At 34.2% G+C, this 18,887-nt stretch overlaps 1 protein-coding gene across 1 annotated transcript; it reads left to right on the top strand.

Annotated features, from left to right (window-relative positions):
* The first annotated feature begins 516 nt into the window (after positions 1-516).
* Positions 517-9,949, top strand: LOC137924350 (cytochrome P450 6B2-like). The gene is made up of 3 exons (XM_068767745.1): positions 517-562; positions 7,108-8,436; positions 9,750-9,949. The coding sequence occupies exons 1-3, from the start codon at positions 517-519 to the stop codon at positions 9,947-9,949; spliced, it is 1,575 nt and encodes a 524-aa protein (XP_068623846.1).
* Positions 9,950-18,887: the final 8,938 nt, after the last annotated feature.

Genomic DNA, 18,887 nt, shown 5'->3' with positions numbered 1-18,887 from the left:
CAATGAGTTACCCGTGTTCACAAGACCGATTATTTGCAGCGATCTCTCTTTATTTTGATATCTTGTTACGTTTATTATTTAAGGGGTGTGAGGGGGATAGGGGTAAGTTGGCTTTTAATATTTGTATATTATAAATGCAATCTTATGCATCTAAAAAAAGATGTTTTGTGTTAATTGACGATTCGGCTCATGCAGGTTATTGTTCGGATAATACTAAACGCGGTTTGGACAGATTATTAACTTATAAAAATAAATGAAATCGGTAAGTTGTTAAGATAAGGATGGCGTGAACAAAGGGAATAAGAATTCATTCTTACATGTGGCGCAAAAGTAATGTCATAATGTAAACGAGCTTTAATTTTTACAAATAGCGCCTAATATCACTGTGCTTAATTTATGACGCAGATATATTAAAGAATTAGGTGTCAATAAGCAATGGAGCGATATATACTAAAAAACGAGGGATTTTTGTTACTGCTTATTTGACAATTATTCAGTCGGTTGTTTTAATGGAGCATGAATTTTATGGTCTTTTTCCTGTTCGTGCTCCATGTACTCAACAATCAAACTTTCAATCAAATCTGACTGAGCGCCTCTTGCAAACTGGAGATATCACAAGAAGTGGTCGGCCTCGTATTGTTCTTTTCGCAGAGAACATCGCTGCTGTTGCCGACGTGTAGCGAGTTTTAGAAAGCATCATATTGTCTTTAAACGAGCGCAATTATGCAATATCTTTTTTTTCATTTAAATTCATCATTTTCAAATCAACTTTTTTCAATAACAGAATCAAGCCAAGAATGGATTCGGATCCAACCTCGGTTTACCCACGCTGTTCACGGTTAGGGAGCGGGCGGCCTTAAGAACGGGTGTTGTGGTATGGTGAGTAGTGTATTGTTCTATTGTAAACGACGCGATGTCCTGTGCGAAGTGTCGCAGGTGAAGTGGTTGCTGATGCTGTGTGGTTAGCGCTTGTAGTATTGTGAGTGTCTACAGCAGGTGTGGTGTGATGCGTGTTTAGTGAGGAGTACGTCTTTAAGATGTCTCTTGGTATTTGCTGAGGCACGGGGGGAGTAGCAAAAAGCACTCGCTTTGAGAGGGTTTGAGTGTAAAGATGCTGTCTCAAAATAAGTCTCTGAGCCTCAAAGAATTCTTGTACCGTTAGTAATTTGAGGCAGCTATAGAGAGCCAGTTCTATGCCATGACTTCTGTTACGTTGGTGTTTATATTATGTACTTTACATAATTAAACAACAACAAATATCTGTGATTCACCCTTCTCTGTTAGTCATGAACGTAAATCTCCATTATTTAAACCATAAGACATCTACCGTATATTTATTGCAGTAAACATAAGTTTTAAAGTACATTAAAAGTTACCGTATAAATAATGGTTTTGTTACGTGTTTCTTTGTAGGCGACACAACATTAAATATTTACTTTATACATCATTGTCGAAAGAAGAGACCATTTAAAAAAAAGATTGAAGATAAGCTACTAGGCCAGGACACCAAAAGAGTTCTTAATTTGAAAGCGTTTCGTGCAACGCTCAATCATCAAGACTGTGTGCTTAAAAAGATTTAATTCAAATTGATAATCTTTAATGGATCGTATGAATTATTAAGATAATTTTTAAAGACTATACGAACCGCGAAAGACATCGATGGCAAGGCAATAGTGTAAATATATTGCGGGGACCGGAAAGTAATGTCGTATCTGTCGACATATTTTACAAAAAACCAATTGATTTTTACCGCTCCGGTATTGAAATTTTGTATACTAGATGGCAAAAAGTTGTTGATAACGAAGGTGAAAATATAGTTGATTAGAAATACAAAAACTTGTTAATAATGTAGTCGTGTGAATTTACCTTAAAAAAGCGACATTACTTTCTAGACCCCCTAATATTTAAGAATTACACATTCATAATATGGGAGAGTGTAACCCAACGTTTGATAATGGGGCTCAATCGGGATGGCATTCATGGGACATCGAGGGAAATGGTACGGAACCTGCAGCCAAATAAACTCTAAAAGTCTCTCTATTTAAATTGGCAACGCAAGTTGTAAAAAAATGTAAGTTTCAAGATTCTTAGGCGTCAAATTGACAAGCAAAAGTATTGTCGACAGCCTAAACCGATGTCCTTTAAAGGAGTTTCAAGTTACATCATGGAGCATCCAATAAACTTGGATCCAAACTAATAAACTAAACTACACTGCCCAAAGCCGAGACTCACAAAGGAAATTTAGAGTTTAGTAACTAATAAGATGTCTTGTTCAAGCGCCATCAATGTTATCACCTTACACTGGTTAATACCGTAAATGCCAAGAGCAAATGATTATATCTATTTTACTTTTTTTACACGAATTGATTCATTAAATTTGCTTGTCTTATAGGCGTTCTCTACTAGTCCACCTAGAGTATTTCATATAGTAGGTGCGTAAATGTGATAGAAAAATAATATAAAACCCTTAACATACTGTGTAATGTACAGGATGATTATTCATAGGTATAAAAGTTTTAAAGGTGTTGAAATATTAGCTCATTTGTTACAACCATCTTTTATAACGTGATCATATATAACATTCATCTATTTTTTCTATAGGAATGCGACATCCAATAACTACAGTCTGCATGGGAAGACAGTAACCAATAATTAATTTTAAATTGTAGTAATTCAAATTTTGAAATCACGTTTTTATACTATAATATCATCATGTTATGTTTTATTTCTGAAATAAGCAATTTTCGCACAGGGTATACCACTTATTAATCGACAGTAAATGGGCTATATCCCTTTAAATCTAATATATAAATAATTATATTTTATACACGATAAATACTACACCTAATATATAATTACTAATATACACTGCATTATATATAAATATACATAGACCATATAATATATAAATGAAGTGAAGATACTTCTATTCGATTGTCCCGTACCATCGTTTAGAACAAATAAGGTTGTTTCAGGAGTTTGTACCAAAGAAGACTTCAGATATAAAAAGAAGTGTAAGCGAAGTCAACTAAAAGACAGAAAATTTATTTTGAAACTTGATTATATACGCTATTTTAAAGTCAATTATAAAAATGTATGTATATATAATTATAAGTACTAATGTTTTTTCGTGTGACCGTAATTTTCGACATGTAACACCAACTATATGTTTAAGTTAATTTTGTAATTTTACTAAGTTAGCTTTTCGGTTAGGCTCTGCTTATTCGTCAACCTTTTTAAAAGAAATTTTAGCTTGGAGTCTAGAAAGATGTCTTAACAAACTTTTCCTTTGGCGTTTATTCCTCCTCAATTTTTTTTATACACCGACGTGACCGCGATGTGTCTTCGTGCGATCTTGATTGTTAAAAATTAACTATTGTTGGATTGAACCTGATTGTTAAAAATAATTGTTAAATGATTAGACGTTGTTACGCTCTTAGTCAAATACAAGATTTTCCAAAACTATCGTATTGAAAATTTGTTTTGTACTCGTAACGTAGGCTCTTTTTAAAAAATACTTCCGATAAATAAATATTATTCCGATATGTAAAGGATGTCTGGTGGCAGATTTATATTTTTAACTTTAAATAAAAAATATAATATTTGATACATAGTATTATTAAAAACATTGAATAGTAGAATAATAATGCGGATTATATTTTTTAATTATGTTATCTAAATATTTTTCGTCGAGTTACACACACTGTTCGAAACAGAACCTAAGTTACCACACGCTGCAGAAAACTTGATTCAATTAAGCTGATTTCTAAATGAATAATTTCTTTTAAATACACAGGAGGTCGGGGTTTGGTATTTTAAATTCACACTTTGATGTAATCCTATAAAAACCCAATGGAGTTCGGGTCACCTCGGTGGCCACGGGATTACCCGAAGCGATTGACATTTGGAGGAAAGCTCCCCGAAGTAAATTCATCGAAGCTCTGGTCGTGAAATGCAGTCGCACAGTCCTGATGAAACCACGTTTGTGACGAATAAGCTCATAGGTTCGGCTAAAAGAAATTCGTAATCATGCGTCGATAATTTTCATTGCTAACATTATTCGCCTAATCTCAAACATTTTCGAAATTAAAATTGTCCCATTATCCCATTCGTGGATAAGACGAACTGAACAGTTACTCTGGGACAGTGCAACTGTTTTTAATGTTTCAGTAGAGGGTTACGGGACCTTGGAGATCAGTAACAGTGATACTCTTGACAAAAAATTACGTAAAACAAGGTCATATTCTATCATTCTTGAACAATTCGAATTTTAAAAGGATGGAACTTATCATCCTTGTCATATTAAAAGTCGTAGATTAAACTGCTTTTACACAGTTCCGTTTTTTCAGGAGTCTTTTAAAAGCAACTGGGTCCTGGCCGTAGGGGCATGTTATATCTGAGGCAGTTGCGCGAAATCTTGACACCCATGTACGAATTAAATTTACACTCGCACCATCATTTTTCTGTCTAATACCGAAGTATGAACGAAATTCGTAACGAGCGGTTATGTAAGAATCATTTTAAAAAATGCCTCGACGAATTTTTTTATTCTCCTCATCATCATTCCAGACTTAGGATATCAATCAAAGGCTTCCTCTATAAATTTCCAATAGAATCTGAGGTCTGATCCAGCGTCTTAACAGGGACACCTGTCCACCTTCATAAACATGATGTTATTGCAGAATCTTAAGGCCAGTAGTCATCTATTCTTCGCGCTATGTGACCTGCTTACTCCCACTTCAAGTTGCCAATTCACTGGCCTAGGCTAGTCACTTTCGTTCATCTACGGATCTTCTCATTACTGATACGATCTTATAGAAAAAAAATTATTAATTACTTTCACTACTCGTTCGGAAGTTATACTGAATGGGATCCGTGAAGCACTCACATCGTGATGTTGCGGACTATATACTAGATATTCAAGTTTTAGTTTTTTTTTTATTGACGCATGATTTTGTCATCAATGTGGCTGCCAGATGGAACAGAAGTAGACGTAGCTAGAGGAGGACAGCTCTTTATCTGACTACTAGACAGTGTTTAGTCGGTCAGTTTCATCACGCATACTGCAAAGTTTAATATATTTGAACGACCTCGCAACATAGTACAGTTAGTGTCATTTGTCTCTGTGTTTATTTACGATGGCTCCATATTTGTGGCCTCCCGTACCTCCCCTGTCATGGGTGGAATAAATAATATTTTTTTAATTATTTTTATTTTAATAAGATTTTACTCAAGTTCTTTTTTCCCATCACACACTCTTTCATTTCTTATAGTACATGAATTTGCAGGCGCTTCCGCCAAATCCTTGGGTATTTTGATCTTATAAAATTTCCATTTAAATTTAAATACTTTACTAAAAGATTATATCAAGTTAATTATTCTTAAAACGAACAGACAACGAGATACATTCAATGCTATATTGTTATTGCAATTAGAATAAATAGCATCACATTTGTTATGTTGTGATTTTTAAACTGTTTACAATTAAATTATGTAAGATTTCTGCAATAATTTATTTTAATAATAATAAGATAATGTTTTCCTGATTTTGTTACTGTTATATTATTGTAAAAAAACATGTAAACGAGAAATGATTCGTCATTTCGAATACATTATTGTAATTATAATAATAGTCGTGTTTAATAAAAACCACACGTTCTGTAGATAGTGGACAAAGTATCGAATAGATAATCTAGCCAAGCAGATTGGCTTGCCAATGAGTTGGCCACATAGCTCGGCTATCTTAGGTCATTAAGGTTCTAGTATGGAGACCGCGGCCCTGCAAACACAGCCTACGACATCCACCTGCGTATTCAAAATAAAAATTTATTTACTGTGCCCGCAGTTAGGCCCCTTGAAATGTATCATTGTATAAATTTTATAATATCTACCAAATGACTCGGTAAATTTATATTTTATTTTTTAACATCTACATTTTATTACACTATAGATAATAACTAAAAAAAATTAGGTACAAGAAGCGGTCTTATCACTGGAGGTGATCTCTATCAGACAACCTTTAGATGGAGATGAGAGACATGAATGAGAAGATAGTTTATGGTATATGTACATTATATACAATATAAATACATACAAGCATACTTATATATACATATGTACATATTAATCACAGGTCTGCCAAAAGTTATATTACTCTATTTCAGAGTATAATAACGATGAAGATATTTGGAATAGAATTGTTATAATTTTAATTCAAAAGAACATGTTTGTTATAACAATCATTAGGAAGAATTGCAAGACCCCACTTTGTTATTAGTTATTGCCAGTAGGTGGCGCGTTACGAACTAACTTTAAGCTTTTTAACTTAATTTTAAGCGGACGATTATAGATGATTGTAACGATCTCATTTAAAAAAGGCTATCTTGACTTTTTCAAAGAATATACGCGTTCATGTTAAAGTCATAGGAAGATGACAGGTGACTTTAACCGATCCTATTAGAAATATTTGAGCGAACTCTATATCCAGCTGTGGAATTTCCATAGCTGAGATGACGATAATGAAATTAAAGATAAAATATAACACGTAAAGTATATATGCAGGTATTTTTACCTGTAAAAAGGTCTTGTTTGTAGTTTTTGAACACTAAAATTTGTGAAAAATTATCAAAAATATAATTATAGAATTAATTTTAAAGCACTACATTTTATATATACATATATAATGGTGGGTTCATTTCCAGAACAACATGTTTTTATCAACGGACATACATAAAAAAGTGTTACCATAAAGAATAAATTATTTTTAACGTAAAGTAAACGTTTCAATTTATTCATTCACCATCATTATTTTAGCCATAGAACATCACTGATAGACAGGCCTCCCTGTAGATTTTCAATACGCACGATTGGAAGCAGCCTGAGTTCCACCTTCCTAAGACCTCTGTCCACCTTTTAGTTGGACACCCTAAGCTTATTTATTCATTATCCATAAACGTTCTAAAGTATTGTCCACCTAACACACGGTATTAATTTCATATATATACAACAACACGCAAATGTTAATTCATTTTAAATACATTATTGCTACACAAAACACAATGTTACACCTATTTACCATAGTTTTAATCTTAACGATTCTATTTATACTTTATTATTTTTCGAATAGAAAATTCAACTATTGGAAGATAAGAAACGTTCCTTATGTTAAACCTCTTTCGTTTTTCGGTAATTATCGAGATTTTATTTTGCTGAAGCAATCCGGACCGATAGTAACACAAAGAATATGCAAACTGTTCCCAAATGAACCTATAATAGGAGCGTTCTATGGTACAGAACCTTCGCTTATTGTGAAGGATCTAGAGTTGATCAAAACGGTGATCACAAAGAACTTCTACTACTTCAACAGTCGGGAAGTCGGAGAGTATACAGACAAGGAACCTTTGACGCAGAATCTCTTTTTCACGCAAGGAGATAAATGGAGAGTTGTGCGGCAGAATCTAACGCCATTATTCACGACGTCAAAAATGAAGAACATGTTTTATTTGATAGAGAAATGTACGCATTCGTTGGAAGCTATGCTTGATTTTGAAACATCGCTGTCTCCTGTACTAGACGTGCATAACTTAATGGCACGATACACTATGGATTCTATAGGTTCATGCGCCTTCGGTGTAGAAACGAACACAATGAATAAATCAGAAGAACCAAATGCATTTGGAATAATTGGAGGTAAAATATTTGAGCAATCTATTAATAGAGGCATCAAATTGGTCGTGCGAGCAATGTGGCCTGCGTTCTTCTATTCATTTGGCTTCCAAGTATTTCCATACGAAGTTATCCAATTCTTCAAATCATTACTATTGAACGTATTCAAAAGCCGACAAAATAAACCATCGTCGAGAAATGACTTCGTGGATCTAGTGCTGAGTTTTAAACAAAATCAATCACTTGTCGGTGATAGCATGAGCAATTTTAAAACGGGTGGTGATAAAAAAGTGCATCTGGAAATCAACGATGAGTTGTTAACTGCTCAGTGTGTTCTATTCTTTGCAGCGGGCTACGAAACATCTGCAACCACTTTGAAATTCTCCTTATACGAACTAGCAAAGAATGAAAAATCTCAAGAGAAGTTGATTCAGGAGATTGATAATTATCTTAGACGTCATAATGGAAAAATAGGTTACGAATGTATCAAGGAACTGCCATACGCTGAAGCAGTATTAGATGAAACTCTTCGTCTATATCCAGTACTTGGTGTCATTACTAGAGAACTAGTAGAAGATTATGTACTACCAACAGGATTGCAGCTAGATAAAGGAATGCGTATACATATTCCTGTATATCATCTTCATCACGATCCAGATCACTTCCCGGAACCTGAAATGTTTCAACCTGAACGTTTTCTCGGAGAACGGAGGGAGATGATAAAGCCTTATAGCTATTTACCTTTTGGAGAAGGACCGAGGATTTGTATAGGTAAATTAATCATTTCATTCATTTATTGCTTTTTTTAATAGGCTATCGCTATTGGGGATCTCTCGTATCCCTATTTTTGGGAAGGACAGAGTCCTTTTATTTATTCTTATTATAATCTTCCGTACTTCATCTTTCTTCCCACATTTCTTCTGCCTTTCTCTTTCATTCGATATCATTCATTCTTCACCTAATTCCTCAGTTTTATACTATTTGATTTTATTTTCCTTTATTTGCTATTTTATTGTTCCCACTTTTTCTTATTTTCAACTGATTGCTTTTTCTGCAATTTTCCTGCAAAGTTCGAAGAATATTGGTCTCTTTTCGTCTTCCTTTATTAGCGAGGTCATTAATTCCTCGCAGATCTTGCCTAACCGGCATTCGGAGGCTACCCGGAGTCCTCCGAATGCGGGATAGTGGGTTACCAGGTGGACTTATTTATTGCTTAACACACCTGTTGTTTCTGAAAATGTTTTCGCTTAGCCTGAAAGGCTTTTATATCTTCATCGGAAATAAGTAGATACGCAGGGAACATGCTGCCCGTCATCAGAAAACTTGTTCGAACAGTGACAATCCTATGTAACTAATGCACGAAGTATGAATTATATAAGATTGAATTCCGGGAATCGAATCCGCTACCTACAATCGCAAGTTTTAGTAGTCTATAGCTGGACTACCACTTCACGTAGTCTGCATTTCTATTTTTTTTTCAGTACTACTTGATCTAACAGATGTCCCTCTGTTGGAAATTGTGTCTATTGTAATGCGATTAAAAATATAAAAAGGAGTTCCAGAGTGATCAACTTATGTATTAATTTAATGCCTTAATGATATACAACCTTTGCCGGGAATTATAAGATTTTAGTATTATTTTCATTGTAATGCTGTATGGAACTCGAAATTTTTTGTTTTGTTGCTTTAGGATGGGTTAGGATATGCCTTTTGGTTTTGATTGACGTCAAATACTTGGAAGCTTGGCTACATAGGAGTTTGTTTGAAAAACAAAACCTTCGTTTTTACTATTTCCCTTGCAATTTTTCTATTTTGTTTGTTTAATAAAATGTTGAACGTGCCTTAAAATTGATATGTAAAATTAATATTTGAACTGTTCGGTCGATCTTTAGTTTTGCTTTTTAAACACTTTTAGCTACAATACATTGATAAATAGCGTTATCTGCAAATAGATTAACAAATTTTAACAAATCCATGCATTCAGGCCATGCAGTGGATGTCTATAGGCTTACTCGATGAATGATGATATAATTTATGTCCAAATGTTTCTTTGAAAATTATATATTGTTATCTCTTTCATTCAGGAATGCGTTTTGCAAAGATGCAAATGCTGGCAGGGCTGGTGGCGCTGTTCAGAAAATATCGAGTGGAGACGACTAGTGACACCCCTGACAAGATCTTCTTCGACCCCACAGCCATCGTCACGGCGTCTACCAAACCAGTGATGCTGAAGTTCATACGTCGTTCTGATCAGCTGGAAATAAATTCTAATAACGTTTCTTGATGATCATAAAATATCATCTGATTTTTAAAATAAAGGTACGACAATACCATGAATTTATAGAAAGATTAAAAATAATAATTAAAACATGATTAAAAAGAAAAAAATATTAAATTTACTATGTTTATTATTAAAATTGAAAATTTCTCGAGTGGCTACCACAAGCCGATTAGGTTTAGCGTTATAATGCATACAGGTCATATGACAGTTTTTACACCGTATATATTGGCCATATCTCATTTTATAATACCCGGCATCTGATTTGGCACATGGTACAGTAAGGTAAGACTTACAGCTATGACTTTAGTGTGTAATATGCGTGTAGTAATCCAACAGCTCGTGAACATACTGACGCTGTGTGAATAAAGTACAGTAGTTCTAGCCACAGATATTTGTGTCGATGTGCCAAATCAAATGCCGGGTACCATACATTAATTTCCGCCATCAAGTATTTTGTAAGCTTTTGATAAAAAAAATACTTGTTAGGCTTTGACAAATATATGTTTTTATAGTAAACAAAGGAATAAATGTATTTCTTTATAATAATATCATCAGCGTGAAGCAGCTTGACGACTTTCAGATGTACGGTATCGAGTCCTACTCTGAAAAGTCAGAGTGTGCAATAAATATATACACCTAAACCGCCATTACCTCTTTACTTAGACCACTCTCCCTCAGCGCAACGATAAATATTTCATGGCAAAAATTTATGAAAACATAAAATGTACTTGACATTTCGCTGCAATTGATACGCATTATAAAAAGTGGACGCAGGGATAAATAAAAAAAAAATATTCTGTTTCGTTCAAAATGAATTTTTATTTTTTATAAATTACATTTTAAGGTAAATGTAACAAAATGTTCATACAGTACAATGGTACTCAACCTGTGGATCTCATTGAAGGTACGTGAAAATTATACAGGATGAATGCTTTTAATGTAAAATCTTTGAAGAGATGAAGTATATATCCCTGCAGGTAAAATTATCAGAAGTTGGTCCAATGGAAAAAAATGCAACTTATTTTAGTTTAATCTCTTTATACAGGATAATTGGAAATAGGTGTAAATTATTTTTGCTGACAAATGAACTATGCATTCACTCCTATAAATATCTCTCTATGTACATTTAAAAAAAAAAAACAATCTTTTTGTTTCCACCAATCTCCCTGAAACGCAATAATATTTTCATGGCAAATTTTTAAAATGAAAATATTTTTTAAAAAAGTGAGTAAATGAATGAATAAGCATAAAATATTTCGTTTCATTCAAAATGAATTTTCAATTATTTAAATTAGTACGTTTCAAGGTGGTGATATAATTGTAAATTGTTCATCTAATACAATGATACTCAACCTAAGGAGATTGGGGTCCCATTGGAGGTACATAAATGCTATATGTATTACAGTGGAAATACTAAATTTTAATACACCAAACCATAAATATTTTAGTCAAAATTCATAGCAAAACCTTACACGATATAAATAATTGTCATAAGAATACACTTGAAAACAATGAGCAAATAAAACAAAAATCATGGATGTGTATAGATGTCCATCTATTTCCCATCCGTCCATCGTCATCATATTTCAGTCGTTGGACCTTCACCGTAACATAGGCCTCCTTTTAAAAATTTCAAGTAACACCGGTTGAAGTGACAGGGAGCAACATAGCGCGAACAGATGGCCGCTGGGACCTGAAGGTTCTTTTTTTTAAAACGGCGCTTGTTTGGAGACCTCTTGTTCCCCTGCCATGTGAATTCCATGCCTATATTAAAATTTATTAAAATTATTTATAGTTTACTATCAGTCCCTACAAGTTAAACAAATTAATGTAACATATTACAGAGAGATAAAATTAAAAAAAAAGTGATACGTATAAAAGCTGTAAAGTTTTTTGCCAATAAATTAGCAAGATATAAAACCTTATACTTTTTTACAGCTATAACCAATCAGCCTTTCCAGAATCGATTATTTACATAAATATACTTCCTTAGTTTGTTGAAGAGGAGTTTTCATAGGATCCAAGGTCGTATGTTATTGCGACCTTCCCCTCGCAGGACGTCACGTTTCTAGCTCGACCGGACCTTGACACGGCTTTATTTGACCTCAGAACAGACGTCTTCGCACAGACCAGGCCGCAGAATTCCATCACGATATACACGCGACCTGTACACACACATAGGCAGCTAATTTATTGACATGCGAATTGTTCATTGCATATGTAGTGGCTATGACTAATTCATCCCAGCCTCCCGTCTGCCCGGCCCGGACGGCGGTGCGCATGCGCCAAATGAGACACCCCCAGCCTCCTCCCACGAGTTGCACTGAGTGTAGGGTGACCATGGACTTTTTATTTTTTCGACAATATGTTTACTGTGCGGACTTATTAAATTAAATTTAAATATTTTTTTACATATAAATATGTGTGTATATATATATATATATATATATATATATACATATATATATTCGATGTGGAACTTACCACGTTACTCGATCGAAATTCGTCAAATCCAATTCGGCAGGACAGCGCTCGGAAAATTACGAAATATCTTCTCATCTAATAAACCTTAGTACTAAAGACCGACTCAAAGTCACTTAACGAGCCATGATACGGATTATGCTCGGGATTTCTCTAAAATATCGAATCTAGAATGGCGAGATCTGTAGACGAACGAAAGTAACCGACATGGCCCAGCGAATAGCCAAAGTTGAAGTGGGAGCAGATATGCCACATAACGCGCAAAACAGACAACCTCTTAGGCCTTAAGGTTCTAGAGTGGAGACCACAGACCGGCAAGTGCAGCGTAGACCGTCCACACGCAAATTGGACATAGGACCTTGTTAACGTTGTTGGAGGACACTGAATATAGGATGTTTCCTATCGGTCTTATTGGAAATCCGAGGAGGCTTATGTCCAACTATGGTCTTAATCTTCTTGTCTTAATCTATATATATATTTATATATAGCTTATGATAATGATTTTAAATTATTGTTATAGGATTGTGTACAAAAATTATTGGTTCATATGATATATACACACATTAAATTTTATTAGATTTTATGTACTTAAATATGCATACACTTAAATATTCTGTACGTAATCTAGCTGTATATAGATAAAATATTCATTAAAATTATCATTTAATTGACTGTCTATTCTGCTACTAAAAATTACGTGTATAGATTCTACATAAGACCTCTTATTGATATAAGCCAGAAAATTGAAAACAATCCGATGGTCTTCGTTTTGCAAAAATAATTGTCACCCTATTTCATCCCCTTGACGCTACAAAATCCCAGTACCGTCATGACCGTGGACCCCTGAGGTCGATGGATCGAAATACGTTCTCTGTAAAATCGCAAGGTAAAACAACTCTTAGATTATTAAATCAATTTTAAAGTTGCCATTAATCGTGATATTATAAAAATCTTAAAGCTATCCTACTGTAGTGTGTTTTATATAGATAGTGCATGTGTGTGTGATTAACAAATGTGTGTTTGCACAGGTGAGTTAAAATGTTGTCAGTACATGTAAATTATTAATTTCATTTAGTCCTATGAGTTATCTCTCCATAAATAATATTACATTTAATGAATAGTTACAGGTATAAAGATTGAAAACGATCAATGAATAGCTTATTTGTTAGCAAAAATCTTTAAGGCTCATACATCTATTTTCAATCACCATCTATCAAGTGATCACTTCAAAATAGGTTAATCATTAACTTACATGCCTATAACTTCTGATGGTACAACGTCTATAGGGATATTAGTACACAATAATTAATTTTAATATGTAATAATTAGAATTTTTAACAGCGTTTTCTTACTAAATTAGCATTAATTTATTTATAATTTTTGTAACCAATGATTTTTTATACTGTGTACCATATATTAAAAAACAGTAAATGTGCTATATATTCACGCCTTCAGAACTTTTACTCTTATAAACAATCACCCTGTATAATACACCGAAGATTTGAAAAAGAGTATTGTTTCCTGCCATACAATTCTTATATTTGAAAATATAAGTAATCAGGCTGGATGACTTTTAGACAGTATAGTAGTACCAAAACCGCTATACCGCGCCTTAGAAAAGGGCGGCCGGGCGGGGCAGAACCAAAAAAAGCGAGAATCCCGTTCCCACGAGCATTGATGACGAACTGACGGAACGGAGCGGCTGTTACCCCTCCGGTCACACCACGCGTATACCTGAGGAACGGTACAGTGGTTTCGGTAACATTTTTTATTTATTTAATATAGGTACGCCAACAGCAAATATAGGTAAACATTACTTTCTTATAAAGATAGAGATAAAATTCATTCAATATTGAAACGTTTTAACAGAACTATATGATCGTCGACTTTTTTAAATGTTTTTTATTTTTGACTCTAATCTGCTTCGAAAGATCTCATAATTGTGGAGAAGAAGCAGGCAGACTCCACAATAACATATCCTTTAATAATGTTTAACAATAGAGGTTAATACGCAATTTGTCAGATAAAGCATAAATGAAAACAAAATAATCGAGCCACATCATTGCGAAAGATTCTTGTCATTTGAATATTCGCTTATTGAATAATAAGGCTTTTCCGTCAATTTACTTCTGACGTGCGTTTTGAATTTTGTGAATGTTAGTACAATAATGTTATGCGGAAAATTAAAAAAAAAATCCGATACCGTTTATCACATATGAATAATGAATAATGTTTTGGTACAGCCTGTTTTTCACGGTGCCTTATAAATACACTATGCACTACACTACTATACTATTTACTACACTACTATGCACTACACTACTATACTATTTACTACACTACTATACTATTTTTTTTATTAATCATAAATATATTGTGAGGCCACAAAAAGAATACTGATTTCTTTACACCGTTTTCTCAAGGAGATCTGCGGCACTTTACCGAAAATAGCTCAGATGGATCTCTTTTGCGAAACAAATATATTTTCAATATCCGTACCTCACTCCAAAGGATCAATATGACATAATTCTGTAGAAATAATTAAAATACACTATCAGTTTTATCTTCCCAACAGCATAAGCTGCAACACTAAGCCTGACTGCAAGAGCTTCAGTTTGAGGCCTCTATTGAAGTTTAGAGTCGACTGTGACACCCAGGAAACCTGTAGAGTTTACATAGTTCAAAAAACCACCATTTATTGTTAAGTTTATAGGGGTGTTTGTTTTAGCATTCAATAAATAATATTTTATACATTTAGTTTTATTAGTTAAAACTAAGTTGTTAATCGGGAACCAATTCAATATTCGCAAAAGAGCTTTGCCCTTTGTATTCGCCTTTCTATTTAAATTAAATAAAAGAGATGTGTCATCTGCGAACAGTACTATCTTGAAAAGAATTTGGGTTAAGAATGGCAAGTCATTTAAACACATTAGAGATAAAAACAGGCCTATGACACTATTGAACTCTGCGGTACGCTACTTGTTGCTATAGATCCCGGAGACTTTGATTTATAAATTAAACAACATGGTACGTAATCGAATATGTTTTAAATATTGTAGGCGAATACAGCCCTAGCTTATGCTTGCTTATATCAAAACGTTAATAATTGAAAAAAGAGAAAATCGAACAGATCTCGGAATATTTAAAAATAGCAAACTAGCTCTCTATCTTAAATTAATTATAGACATAATTTAATTCTAAAATTATAGTTATATTGGACAGCTAGTAATTGCGTGTACCACGTTCTAGTCCACAGCTGGGCCACAGATGCACGAGGTACTCTTTTTTAGCCTAAACCTAAAGAGGACTGGTTGTAGGAATGACTTATTTCTTATATACTAGTGCACAATTAAGTGACTAACTTATTCTTGTGCATTTGGGATAGCAATCGAGGTCATAGTCGAGGCCCTTCTGACTGTCCACCGCATATTTGCACTATGTCTCCCTTGCAGAGATACTTTGAAGCAATTCCATCACATAGCTATATACGATTTTTATATCTTAAGTCATTCACTCTATCCTGAATCCAAATTCTCTTCTGAATCGTCTTTCATTCGCATAACGTAGCCAACGTAGTTGTTTATTTATTTATTTATTTGAATCTAGCAAGGACATTTATATAAACGTTGCAATTAAACAGAAAATATTAAATAAAACCAAGGCATCATTATAAGTTGTCACAGCTTGTTGTGTATATCAACAGTTATTATTATTAAATAAAGCTACCGATATTTTTATTTCCCAACCCTAATATATACGTAAAACACCCGTATTTTATACCAGTGTTTATTAGACCCGGATTTTATATTAGCTACAGAAAACTCAATAACTTGTTGACGCATGCCTTCAGATTCGTTGAAATAGTTCATAGATAATTTTCAATGCAAACCTTCCTATATTTTATTAATTTAAAATAAAATAAATTTAAGGTTATAGAACATTAAGAGTATAATACTCTGTAATGCCATAATGATTGTTTTAGTACCAGGTTGATGACGCCCTGTACGAAGAAATGAAACAGTAGAAAAACTCGCCACTGCAAACATGTTCAAAAGTATTTATGTTACATTTCATGTAACATTGGGTAAACCCTTCCTGATTTATCAAAAGAACTAATTTAAACATTTTAACTATATATATGGACGCATATGTAGTTAAAATGTCATTTTGATGTTTTTATTTATAATTGTATTTATAAAAAGTATTATACCGTATTTATTATAAGTTTATATGCTTTATAGATATGTCTATATATGTTTTGTATTTATATGTTTAGAACACGTAAACTACCCGTTATTTATATCTCTACTGTTTCCATGCTATGATTATATGTATATATTTTCTAGCGTGTACATTAAAGAATTTTTAATTAAATTAAATTAAAAATAAACATGCTATGTAAGTGCAATAGAATTGTTAATATAGGTATTTAAATTGTCTAATCAAGATGAGTTTGCTGTATCCCGTAGCGGTAATGTCGACTGTCCCACGTTTCATTAACTTTATTAGGCAATCGCATATTACGGTTTGCTTTATTTACATCATTTCGTTTAACGTAAAATGAAATCCGTTTTAAAGCTGTTGAAAATATATACTGAATAATAATGATAGTACTTGTGAAAAGTTACTAATTGAAAAAGAGTTTATTATTTTTTATATATAATTTTAATCGAGGTTGCGTTGTTTCGAGTTTAAATCTTAAATTTTTTTTAAATTTCTTTTTTTTTCTTAAAGATGGCAACACTTTTGTTCTAATTGCGCCATGCCATCAAAACTTGTGTGTTCTCTTTCTAAGTAAATATCAACGCAATTTGAATACAGTTTTATTTTCACTTTGTTGTACTAATTTTAAGAGTTCAGTTTCAATTACGTAGTGTGTTGTGCTTTTTATAAAAGAGAATAATAAATTTATATAAATTTTTACTTGTGGTTTCTAGTTACAAAAAAGGTAAATATTATTCCAATTTATTTATTGACAAAGTTATATTATTTTCACTTTTTTAATGTTTACTTCGTTCAATTTTCTTTTTAAAAAGTATTATTTTCGTGACCCTGGAACCTATCTTCGATCTTTACATGGTTTGCTATAGAAAATCTTAATTCACTTTGCGACGTTTCAATTTGCGTCGTGTTTTTTTGGAACGTAATCACGACGCAAAGTGAGGTATTTATGTACTTCGTAAGACAGGCACTGAGCCGGTCGATTATTATAATTTTTAACAAAATATTACTTTTAAATTTTCGCGCCAATATATTGTAAAATATTTTTTTGGTATTAAAATGGAGTGCGGTGATAAAGAGAACCTAATCGCTGTGATTGCATTATATAAAGTAGGTATGGTGTTAAATTATTTTTTTTATTCCTCCAAAATATGGCGTTATCAAGAGATAAACATTTATTTTAACATATAGATTGATATATTCAAAATTAAATCAACAAAAACATGTACACTTTTTTTACCAACAGGCATATTATTATTCTTTATAATTTTTTAATTAGAAAAAACACCCTATATACACACAATAAACCCTGAGGCACGCCCGTATTAACCAAAGAAAGTTATCGTCGTTGTTGTCGCTTTTTAGTTTGGTCCTGAGATATTATGACATAGCATCTAGGAGGTCGCGACACTAGTGCAACCGCTGCGACCGAAAGCTCTCCTGTGATAACCACGAAACGGTAGACTAGGCTAGGCCTTCCACTAGGTCGGATTCTGGTGGACGAGAACGGACAGGACCTTTCCTTGCCAGCAGTCGGCGATGCAGTGGGTCATCGCCGTGGAGGGCCGTGGCCTCTTTTTGTGAGACCGTCATGGTCCAGAAGGAGGCGGCCGAACGGGATCGGCAAAGAGCAGATCCCGCTCGGAGATGACGCCGCCAGCGCAGAGACGTGCTTCGCGACGGCCCTGCGGTGAATGGTGCTCCCCTACCATAAACGGGGCCTTCAAAGTCGCGGGAGTTTAGGGTGGGGGCCCTAAACTCCCACTAGCTTCGGCGACCCTGAGGCGGACGATGGTTCGACGTGGTCTCGAACCATCGTGATAGCACCACGAGGGTTTCGGGGGTAGCGTATAAACGCATAACCCGGGACGGGCTATCGAAAAATAGCACGGCGCGAGGAAAGACCGCGTGGCGATCCCTGACCAGGAGATACCGCGGTCCCTCGTTTAGCGCAGAGGGCGACCACCGGGGGGGTTTTTAGTGGGTAGGAATCCCACATACCTCTGTTCTCCCCCTAGAGGCAGGGCATTTTGAATACCGGAAGATTTCCCCCACCGAAAAAAAAAGGCCTTCCACTAGGTGGACGGATACCTGATGTTGGTAGCGTGTAACGGTCATCGTGGCAATTTTAGGGGGAGGAATATGCCTTGCAATGGGCGTCTATCAGCTGACATGGTCCAGAACGTGTCCGTGAAAGGTGGGACGAAGAGGTAATACTTTACTGTGTTCTTCACTCTTT

The sequence above is a fragment of the Battus philenor genome, unplaced genomic scaffold (assembly GCF_028537555.1).
Source record: "Battus philenor isolate CCGP_79_NKW_IND1 unplaced genomic scaffold, ilBatPhil1.0.hap1 SCAF_23, whole genome shotgun sequence".
Taxonomy (NCBI): domain Eukaryota; kingdom Metazoa; phylum Arthropoda; class Insecta; order Lepidoptera; family Papilionidae; genus Battus; species Battus philenor.
Note: the sequence above shows the minus strand (reverse complement) of the source record. Positions and strands in the feature narration are given on the sequence as shown.